The 10,737-nt window shown below is 38.0% G+C and overlaps 1 protein-coding gene across 1 annotated transcript; it reads right to left on the minus strand.

The window, feature by feature from the left end:
• Positions 1 to 325: 325 nt before the first annotated feature.
• Positions 326 to 10,360, minus strand: tfdp1b (transcription factor Dp-1, b). The gene is made up of 9 exons (XM_016259876.1): positions 10,232 to 10,360; positions 8,016 to 8,143; positions 7,501 to 7,666; positions 6,164 to 6,310; positions 4,675 to 4,743; positions 3,006 to 3,157; positions 2,773 to 2,939; positions 2,599 to 2,653; positions 326 to 897 (listed from the first exon to the last, which is right to left on the minus strand). Exons 1-9 carry the CDS (start codon positions 10,244 to 10,246, stop codon positions 786 to 788), a joined length of 1,011 nt encoding a protein of 336 aa, XP_016115362.1. The 5' UTR covers positions 10,247 to 10,360; the 3' UTR covers positions 326 to 785.
• Positions 10,361 to 10,737: the final 377 nt, after the last annotated feature.

Genomic DNA, 10,737 nt, shown 5'->3' on the forward strand with positions numbered 1-10,737 from the left:
GAATGAATGCAAAAATAAAAATAAAAATAAATAAATGGTGTCTAAGGAAAGCCATCGTCTTTCTGATTTTACAGAAACATAATAACAGATAGTGTTATTGTACATGAAAACACATTATTATTGGATTACATGAATCATATTGTTGCTATTTAGCCCTAACTTTCTTTTCTCAATCTGTTGAATGACGGTCTTGCAGGTGATATTTTGCTAATGAAATCATGATTGCATACTAATTTCATCCTTCACAAATGCACTTAAACATCTAATAATTTTATTATTTCACATCACTCAAGACACAAAAAACCACCACACAAGCATATAAATCGTTCTTTCCGTTTAATGTCTATACATGAATAAGAAAAGTATATTTCCTTAGTATTTGTTACATTGTACAAAAAAGGCTGGACGTTTGTTTGACGTTCGTTTGTTGTTGTCTGTGATTGAAGAGCTGCATGTCACAACAAACGTCCAGAAAAAGCTCCAATATCAAAAATAGCTGCCTATGAGAGCAAAACACAACAAACCGGTAGAAAAACTCAGCCTCGGTGAACAGCGCTCTTCAAAAGTAGCCAGCAGGAGCAGCAGCACAAAGACGATCATTCGAGCTTATCTGCTCATAAGCTACTGAAGATAATAGACTGAGCTGAAGAATTATAGGAAGCATTTGAGGGAATCCTTACAGCAGGATCACAACAAGAACTGGGGGAACAAAGGGAATCTGCATGTGATCCCGATCCAGACGGGTTCTGGAGCTCAAACTCAGAATCAGCAGCTCCAGGCCCGTCCTAATCGTCCTCATCTTCATCAAAGTCCTCGTCTTCGTCGTCCTCCTCTTCCTCCATGTAGGACGTGGGTGTCTCCACCCTGGAGCCGTTGGAGCTGGACGCGCCGCGGTCGCTGCATGCACACAGAAACTCTCGTTACTTAAATGTAGTGATGCACCTGAAAATGTTCAGTTTCATCCCAAAATACACTACCAGTCAAACGTCTTTCCAATTCTAATTAGATTCTTACCGATTCCAATGTGGTCAAACATTTAGATAGCAAACATATGTGACCCTGGAGCACAAAACCAGTCATGAGGGTCAATTTTCATACAAAATATCTTCATGGAACATGATCTTTACTTAATATCCTAATGATTTTTGGCATAAAAGAGAAATGTATAATTGTGACCCATACAATGTATTGTTGGCTATTGCTACAAATATCCCCCAGCGACTCAACACTGCTTTTGTGCTGCAGGGACACACCCAGCTAAAGTCATTTTTTTTGTGAGTTACTGCTTTCTACATAAAATCATCCTTCATAAAGACGTAGAACATTCTATGAAAATATAACCTTTATATCTTTAATATTGACCGAGTAAGGTCATGTCAAAGATTGAAATCATAGTGAAATTAATGGTTGAAATCAAACTTTGATGCTTGTTACCTCATAATTAGATTTTGAGACTTTAGCCTGGATTTAACAGACAGGGTCTTTTTTTGCAAAACATTTAATTGCTGTTGAATACCGTGAACAATAATCAGCCGGCTGCATAAAACTGGACTCGATTAAGAGCTGTTTGTGTGCAAAATAGAGCGGCACTAATCTGGATAAATTAAGACTTGTTTTTCTTGTTTTATATGGAGGTTGTAGTTCTCACAATTCTGAAGAAAAAATATTAGACAACTACAAATCTCATGGAAATGATTCAATGACTCACTCAAGATTGACTCGTTTGGTTACCGGATGAATCAGCGGTTTTGAATGAATCTCTTGAATGAATGATTCAAAGACAAATAGCTACATTTGTAACAGCACGTTTACACCACTTAAATAAAAGATGCACACAGGAATTAATAGGTGGAACTGAAATGTTAATTTTACGACAAATATCCGAGTCCTGTCCTTAAGTATCGGATTCTGGAATTGATTTTCCCAAACCTAATAAACAACCCTCTACATTGCAAGTAAATCACTCACATATGCGACTAAATCTTTACTCTGGGCGACTAAAAGATGTCTAACATTAGCCAATTTTTGTTGTATTTTCCTGTAAAAATAACGTTAATCTTGAATTCTTTAGCTTTTAATAACCTAATTCCGGTAGTGGGCGGAGCTAATGCGCAAATGTCGATCTCATTGGCTGGCGCTCACTGATTATCGTCCCTGTTTTGATTTCTTTCTTCTGCTGAAGTGTCTCATGAAACGGCTTGGGATTCATTTGAAAAACAACTCGTTTAAATGATTCAGAGTCGACTCTTTCTTTTGAGAGACAATAACTTTATACACGGTGCACTTTCAGATTTAAAACGTTGCAGGGTATTTTCATTCACTTAGAGCTGTGTTACACACTGCATGAAAGGTCCATTTAAAAAAATCCATAATAGGGGCACTTTAAAGCAGCTTTTGTCCTCGGTGCATTCGAGCAGAGTTTCTCAGGAGGTTTCTTGAAGCATCAGTTCTTCTGGATTGAGTCCGTCTCAGTTTCATGTCATTCCAGACAGATTTTCAGTTTCAGCCCAGAATTTGTATTTGTTGCACCACAACTTAAATGCAACCAAAACAATCCAATTATTAAATAATAATGTTTTAAGATCGTGTGATACTCACGTGGCCACATGGGACAGCTCTCCGATCAGCTGGTTAATGGCACCCTGCGCCATTTCTACAATATCAGTGTAGAAATCAATATCGCTCATGAAGCTCAGCACAAGTCAAATCACATTTCTACACCACTTTATGATGATTCGAAGCAGCTCCACATCACTGAGTTGAGACACACACCTGTGACGTACGGCTGCAGGGCTTTGGGAACGAGGCTCTTGGCGATCTTCAGCTGCTCCGGGCTGCAGCGGCCCGACTCCAGACCAAACGCCAAGCCCATGCGCTTTAGCACCTCCACGTCATCGTGGATCTCAAACATGTTGTCGAAGTTAAAGAGATACTCAAACCTGTGGAGACAGGAGCCGCGTCAGACGGGAAGAGCAGACGGAGCTGAACACACGGCATGCGCTCACTTGTCGTTGGAGATGCTGCAGTCGATGACGGTTCTCTTGCTGGTGTTGACGATGACGAAGGGCAGGTGGATGACTGTGTTCGGAGGTGGAGCTCTCTTGTTCTGCTGCTCCGCCTGACGATTGCGCTGCACCAGGTTCTTGAAGGCGATTTGCTGCAAATCACGAGAAATCAGACTTGCAGGAATCATCAGTTGTATGTGCGACATGCAGTCAGCAGGAGGGAACTATTTCCAGATTTAGTTACCGATTCATTTATTTGGGGAAAACAAGAGATTGGCCTTGATTTAAAATAAATAATTTAGTTAGCGATTTATTTAATTGGGCAAAATCAAGAGATTTGCCTTGATTTAAAATAAATACATATTTAAAAAAATACAAAAATACTAACACCAAAGAAATATGTATATGCAGGGTTTTTCCTGCATTGAAAATGTTTTGTAAATGGCTGCTGCGCTTGTAAACTGAGGCAGAGAAAGAGCCCTCTCTCTCCTTCAGACATATTACTAACAATACACAGACATGATGGTTCAAGGTCGGACATAAACCATACTCTCAGTTAACAAACACAGATCCTGTGCAGTGATGAAGCGTTTTCTGCGTTGACAAATCTTGTGTGATGTACAGCCTGGATTTGCACACATCGCGTCCATGTGCGCTAATGTCCGACCAAACGACTCCTTTGAACCGATTCATTCTAATAAAGTGTTAAAACAACTGATCTGTCCAACACCGAACTCACGAGACATCGCCGTCTGAACCGGTTCATAACTAATCGTTTACTCAGAACACCTCAGAAATGAGATCGCAAGCGCGTCTACCCCATTTAGCCTTAATAATCCACAGTATTTTAATGTTATTTATATGACGATGTATAGTAAATTACCAATAAAATCACGTAGGTAGGGAACTTCTTGCGGTGTGTGGATGACCATCAGCCACCACCGAAAATCATTTTTGACCCAGGAAAAACCCTGATATGCATGTAGACATATACATACACACATATGCATGTAATAAAATTGTATATGTATAATATGTGAATTTCAATTATTTTATCCAACAAAATGCAGTTATAAGACATTTGTAAAGTCAGTTTGGGGCTTAAACGTTACATTTGAATGAAAATACTGTGCACTTAATAAAATAAATTACTTAATTATATTGTTTTATCAAACTAAATGCTGTTAAATAAGACACCTGTAACGAAAATTGAGGTATAATTTCTCTTGTCATGAAAATATCATGCAATAAATCTTTACACAAATAAATGTTGCTGTTATATATTTTTTTATTGATTGATTATTTTGGATATATACTCTTGGATATATTCTCTCAAGCATGCAAAAAAAAAAATCTCTCAACTACATGAGTCAGTTGGTACTACTCTAATATTGAAGGTTAAAATGAACTGATTCATATATACACAAACACCTAAATTACACTCGATGAAGTTATAACTCAATTACATAATATCTATTTCTACTCTAACTCATTTTTTAAATAATCATTTAAACGGTGGATTTATTCAAACATAAATTAAATATTGAAGAACTGTAAAAATGGTAACGGATATATTATATGGTGCATGAAATGCATGACAAAATGCAGCTGACGTGCAAAAACACTTTCATTGTGCACACTGTGCCAGACTGGAAGTGATGCGATGTACCTGCAGAATGAGCTCCTGCAGCTGCGACTGCTTGTGCTTGATTCTCTCCAGCCGTCTCTGCCTCTCGGCCTTCAGGACACAAGACAGATGCACACGCGCTCATCAACACAGAACGCCGTTCACACAGAATGAGCTTTCGTGTTGATAAAGATGCGACGCAGGCAGTGGAATATGAAGCACATGCAAGAAGACAGGAGTTGAACTTCTTCTAACTTGAGCGCTGTGTTTTTAGAAAGGTGAGGGACGTTTTATTTCATAACAAGTTACGGAAATAACGATAGAATAATGACACTGACATTAAGCCCGTCAGCATCTCATTTAGACACTGAACCGCACTCTTTACTTAAACTGCATCTCACAGAAGTGTCAACAGATTTAAGTGCACGCCTTTTAAAATAAAAGTCTCGTATCAGAAAAACATTAAGAATGATGTTTTTTGTTGTTGACGTCGTTTCTTTGGCCGTACACTCTGCGAACCACCAGCTGAGAAACACTGATGTATAAGACAAGTTCGTACTAGCTGTAGCTGTAGTTCACGCAGCTTTTCTGCAAAGATATTTAACAAGTGATTTGTTTAACGTTTACAGTGTTTCCCCTAGGTTTACGGCTGTGTTTTGTTTTTCTGAACTCCTTTTTAATGGTTAAATTAAATTTTATTAATCAAAAAGCATGTCTAATTAATTACAATCATGAAACTTAAAACAACTTAACTTCAATTTATTAAAAGTTTAACAAAAATTACATGTTTAGGGCCCAACCTTGTGTTTTATTGTTACCAAATTCTGTTTCAGCATGTCTAATTATTTAAAAGCATTAAAACTTACAATAGCCTAATGATTTTTCTGCTCAGAAATTCTGTGTTGTGTATTTACACTTTTTAAGGCATAAAACATTCATTTAATCTATCTTTTAAGTAATGAAAATTAAACAAATGTTATTTTTTGGAAAATAAATGTCATTTAATATTACAATTAAAACACTGAAGAAATATTGTATGATTATTCCTTAAAAATAAGGTATTAATCATTTTAGTAGTAGTAGTAGCAGCCTATTACGTACATTCTGCTGAACAATAGTAATATATTTCCGTCACAATGCCTTCAAGTTAAACCGAACTTTTATTTTGACGGGTTGCCGTGAATACCTTCCTTTACATTTCAGTGTGTGTAGGATATGAGGATAGTTTTACTCAAAGGAAACGGTCAAATGCTGATGAAGTGACTGGAGATGTTGTTCATGTATTAATGTCCTCATTAGTGAGACGGCAGACGTTAATATCACCGCAAGCGTCACGCGCGCTTCAGTACGAGCGGTAAACAAAACAGCGCGTCTGCGCCATTCATTAACACAGTCACGCAGAATTCATATTTAAATAGTCGTTTTGTGGCTTAATATTTACAAATACTAGTGGGTGTTTTCTTTAACTAGAGGGTTAGTTACTTGAATCATGTTGTAGTCACATTTTCAAGTCTGCTCGCGACTCACTGACCTCCAGGTCCTGACACTCCTGCGCCGAGTTGGTGGGGAACCCAATCCATTTGATCTCTTTTTTGTCTTTGGAGATGATGTTCATGGCCATCAGGACGTTCAGAGCATCGTAAACCCGTCGCCGGATGTTCTTCTGGTCGTACACGTGCTGAAGGAGAAAGCACACGAGCAAGCGTAGAAGATTTCTATTAGCCAAAATATGAATTCATCAAGTATAATCAATTTGAATACAGCCATTTATGTATCAAGCTATTCTACTGTTATAATTACAAAAATACATTTTATGGTGAAGCTGCACATCCTATTTTGTTTGACATTAGACAAAAAATGTGTCCCTGCAGCACAGAAGCAGTGTTGAGTCGCTGGGGGATATTTGTAGCAATAGCCAACAATACATTGTATGGGTCACAATTATACATTTCTCTTTTATGCCAAAAATCATTAGGATATTAAGTAAAGATCATGTTCCATGAAGATATTTTGTAAGTTTCCTACCGTAAATATATCAAAAAGTAATATGCATTGCTAAGAACTTCACTTGAACAACTTTAAAGATGATTTTCTCAAATGTTTTGATTTTTTTTTTTGCACAAAATGTGTAATTAAATTAGTTACTTATGAAAATGTTAACGATTACAAAGGGGGTTACTTCTGAATTCTTTTCACACACACTCACATACAGATGTAATTGAGTTCTTTCATAAATTGCATCGACTGCTCTAATGTTTCAGGAGTTTGGGACACATCTCAATAACCGTTTTATTTCCTATTTGATAGGTTTATGTAAATGCTTTATTTTTTTTTAAGATTAACTGTTTTTTTGTCAGATGCCAGTGTTTTCTGTCATAGCTATGCAAAGTTTTGATTTCAAAAACAGTATCATAGCTATTAAACTTTTTCTTGTTATGGTTTTAAATCAGTTTTTAACCTCAGAATGATCTCAAAGTCTGATTTTGTGGTTTAAAATTAAATTATTATAATCTTAATTCAAGTGATGACGGATTCTGACAGTATTCAGTGTTGAGCGCTACTGTAAGGGTTAAACCTGTCTGCTTTAAAAGTTTCAAAATGATTAACAGCTTTTAGAAAAGTAATAAAATGTAATCAGTTACATTCCTTTAATAAAGTAATTGAAATAGTTACACTACTTGTTACATTTTAAATAGAGCAACTTGTAATCTGTAACCCGTTACATTTCCAAAGTAACCTTCCCAGCACTGCTGATAATAAAGTCTGTCCTCAAGACTTGGAGAGAGATTTCTCACAGAAGCGGCAGAAGCCAGCGCACGACAGGAAGTCTGACAGGAAGTGAGCGTGAGGTTAGGGTTAGGGACCGACCGCATCGTTCGGGGAGATGTTGTTGTCGTCTCCGGAGCTCAACTCGGCCACCAGCTCGTCTGCCACCTCGTTGTAGGACGTCACCACTTTCTTCTGCACCTTCTCACACACCTTCATGGAGAAATGCCGCAAGCCCTTGCCGTTCTTATCGCCCTTCCTGCTGCGCCTGAGAGAACAAAACGATTCGTCTAAGAGCCTGAATAACATCACATCAGCTTTAATAAGAGCGAAACCATGCATAACCCTGACAATTTTCAGTTTTGGGTGGGTGAACTATACCTTCAATCAGTTTTATTATTATTATTATTACTATGGAAATATGAAATGATTTCTTTAATGAAATGATACTCTAAATAATAAACTAAAACTTTTTTAATAGACTGCAGCAATTCTCAAACATTGTTTTGGTTAGTTCAGAACTGTGGGAGAATAGTGATCTCTATTTGAGACAAAAAAAAAACTGTGATTCTCAATTTATCCAGAATGGTGCGGCTCTAGCAGGCGTGTTAACTAACCCGGTCGAGCAGGGTGAGGACTCCTGCGTCTGGAGGAGTGAGGTTGGTGTGTGTGGGCTGGTTAACAGGAGACCGGCGGGGACGCTGCTGCTCTGAGGAGTGCTGATCACCTGCAGAGAGACAGCAGACTGCAGGACACCCTTCATCATCATCACTGCGATTCTCAACACAAACAAGCTCACCAAAGTCCAGCAGACTGAATTCTGTCCATTCACTCTCTTTATTTCTTCAGATTTAGTTTTTGCTTTTCTGTCGTCTACTTTTAACACCCAGTCTTTGAAGTGGTTATTTTGTCGCCAAAAGCTCTTGAAATTTACATTATGCCTTAGTTAACAGGTACAGCCTGGTGACCGCTTTTGACTTAAAGGAGTAGCTCACTTTCAGAATCATCATTTACTCACCCTCCACACAAAAGAAGATATTCTGAAAAAGGTTTAGTATCCGAGCAGTTAATGGGCACCATTGACGGAAAAAAAATACTATGGAAGTCAATGGTGCCCATCAACTGCTCGGATACTAAACCTTTTTCAGAATATCTTCTTTTGTGTTCAACAGCAGAAAGAAACTCGTACAGGTACAAGTGGAGGGTGAGTAAATGATGACAGTTTTCATTCTGAAAGTGAACTACTCCTTTAAGTGATTGCCAGTGACGAGCGGGAAGAGAATACAGCAGAGTAACCATAGCAACAGGCAAAACGCGTGAAACAACGTGATTAAAAAAAAAATACCGTATAGAAAAATTATGTTTTGATAAATGGAAATTAAAATTTAAAGTGACAAACAAAAATCCCTTCCTTGATATTCCACGATTTCGACAAAAAAAACAAATTGCCTGACTTTCAATGTCTGGAATAGACCTTTTAAAATGCCATGATATTCCAGAAATTCCATGACCCGTGGGAACCCCGAGAGATGCAAACAGGTGAGGAGGGGAAAAGGTGAGAACATTGCGCAGATTCACACGGAATCTCTTTTAAAGATATCTGCTTTACACGCTCATTTGAAGTTACTTAAGAACATTTTTATTATCCTATATGTCCAAAACTGTAATTTTGTTGTTGCAACATTTTACAAAAATCAAGATTGAATATATTTGGTCAATATCCCATGTTATAAAAGATGAAGTGTTATGCAGGCTTTTAAAGACAATATTGGCTGATTAGACAGCAACAGCTATGCTTCCATACACCTATTTTTAGAATATTGCATAAAAAAAAGCGCTGGATGGAAACACCAAGATGTGCATAAATTCTAAAAATGCGCATAAAAAAAACGTATGCGCTCAGCTAAGTAGGATAAATGTCTTATCCGGTAAGAAAACATGCGCATGAACTATGATAGAAACACCTTTACTGAATACATTTCTTAATGCACATCAAAAAAGACATGCGAGTTTGTGATGGGGCAGAATAAAACTGGACTAATCAACAGACCGATCTCAACGCACTGCATCTGAAATGCTTGAGCAAAGTCTCGTCAGAGTGCTTCATTATAATTAACTCTCAGAACTGCGTTCCTAAACACGTCTGCGCGCTCTGAAGCTCGTAGTTTATTGTACACACAAGTTATTATATACCGTGCCTTCTCCTGCTGCAGCAAATTTAGTTCTCTTCGTGATGTTTAGCGCAAGTTAATCAGGAAGTTCTCTTCAACGCACTGGATGGAAACGGTGCTTTATTCACAAATGTTTTATGCGATATTCCAATTTAGTAACTTTGGATGGAAACATAGCTAATGCGGACCTAAAATGCACAATGTTTGCCCTCTCCCTCTCTCTCCCTCTTCACCGTTCCCACATCTCAGACCTCAAATACATCAAATATCACCCTTTTTAGACAGTTTTGAAGTAAAGATGAAAGAAAATACTATATAAAGCTTATTGAAGCAACCAGTTCTTCTAGTCTCAATCCCCCCCCCTCTCTCATAAAAACACTTTCTCACTGGATCCAAGCAAATCTCACAGGGGACACATTTTGATCTCAAAAAAGTGAGTTGTCACTGAAAGGTGAGGAGGTGCATCTATGCTAATAGGATGATGAGGAGTGTAATCCTGCTGACTCCAGCACTCTGTGATCCGCTTACAGTCTCTCCCGGGTCACCTCACACAATGTTAATGGAGGGCTTATCGCCATGGAGACGGTGGGAGGGGTCTGTGTGTCATGTGACTCGAGAGCAGGATTCAGTAAAACATGGAGTATTGATTGTAAGCATCTTACCAAGTGTGGCAGCATGTTAGCGCCTACAGCGGAGAGAGTTTTGGGCAGAATCTGTTTGACCCCAGAGACTGACGCCGGATGAACCGTCAGGAAGGACAGAACACCTGCAGCTGCGCACACACACACACACACACACACACACACGCCTCATTAATATTCATGAGTCCTGATAAACATGAGCAGTGTGACTCATCACAGCGAGCCCTGTGGATGTTTTGTTTACAGTAAAGCAGCTACAATAAAAAGACTTTAAAAACCAAAAACAAGCTTAAAGTGCTTTTATTAATAAAAAAAAAATAGGAGTCATTTGAGGTGATCTAAGAAAATTAATTCATCCATCACCAGGTTAACTACACTACCAAAAGTTTGGGGTCAGTAAGATTTTTAATGTTTGTTAAAGAAGTCTCTTCTGCTCACCAAGGCTGCATTTATTTGATTAAAAAAAATACAGTAAAATAGTGAAATATTACAATGTAAAACAGCTGTTTTCTATGTGAATCTCTGTT

This window comes from Sinocyclocheilus grahami, unplaced genomic scaffold, assembly GCF_001515645.1.
Source record: "Sinocyclocheilus grahami isolate Dianchi unplaced genomic scaffold, SAMN03320097.WGS_v1.1 scaffold1943.1, whole genome shotgun sequence".
NCBI classification, from domain to species: Eukaryota; Metazoa; Chordata; class Actinopteri; order Cypriniformes; family Cyprinidae; genus Sinocyclocheilus; species Sinocyclocheilus grahami.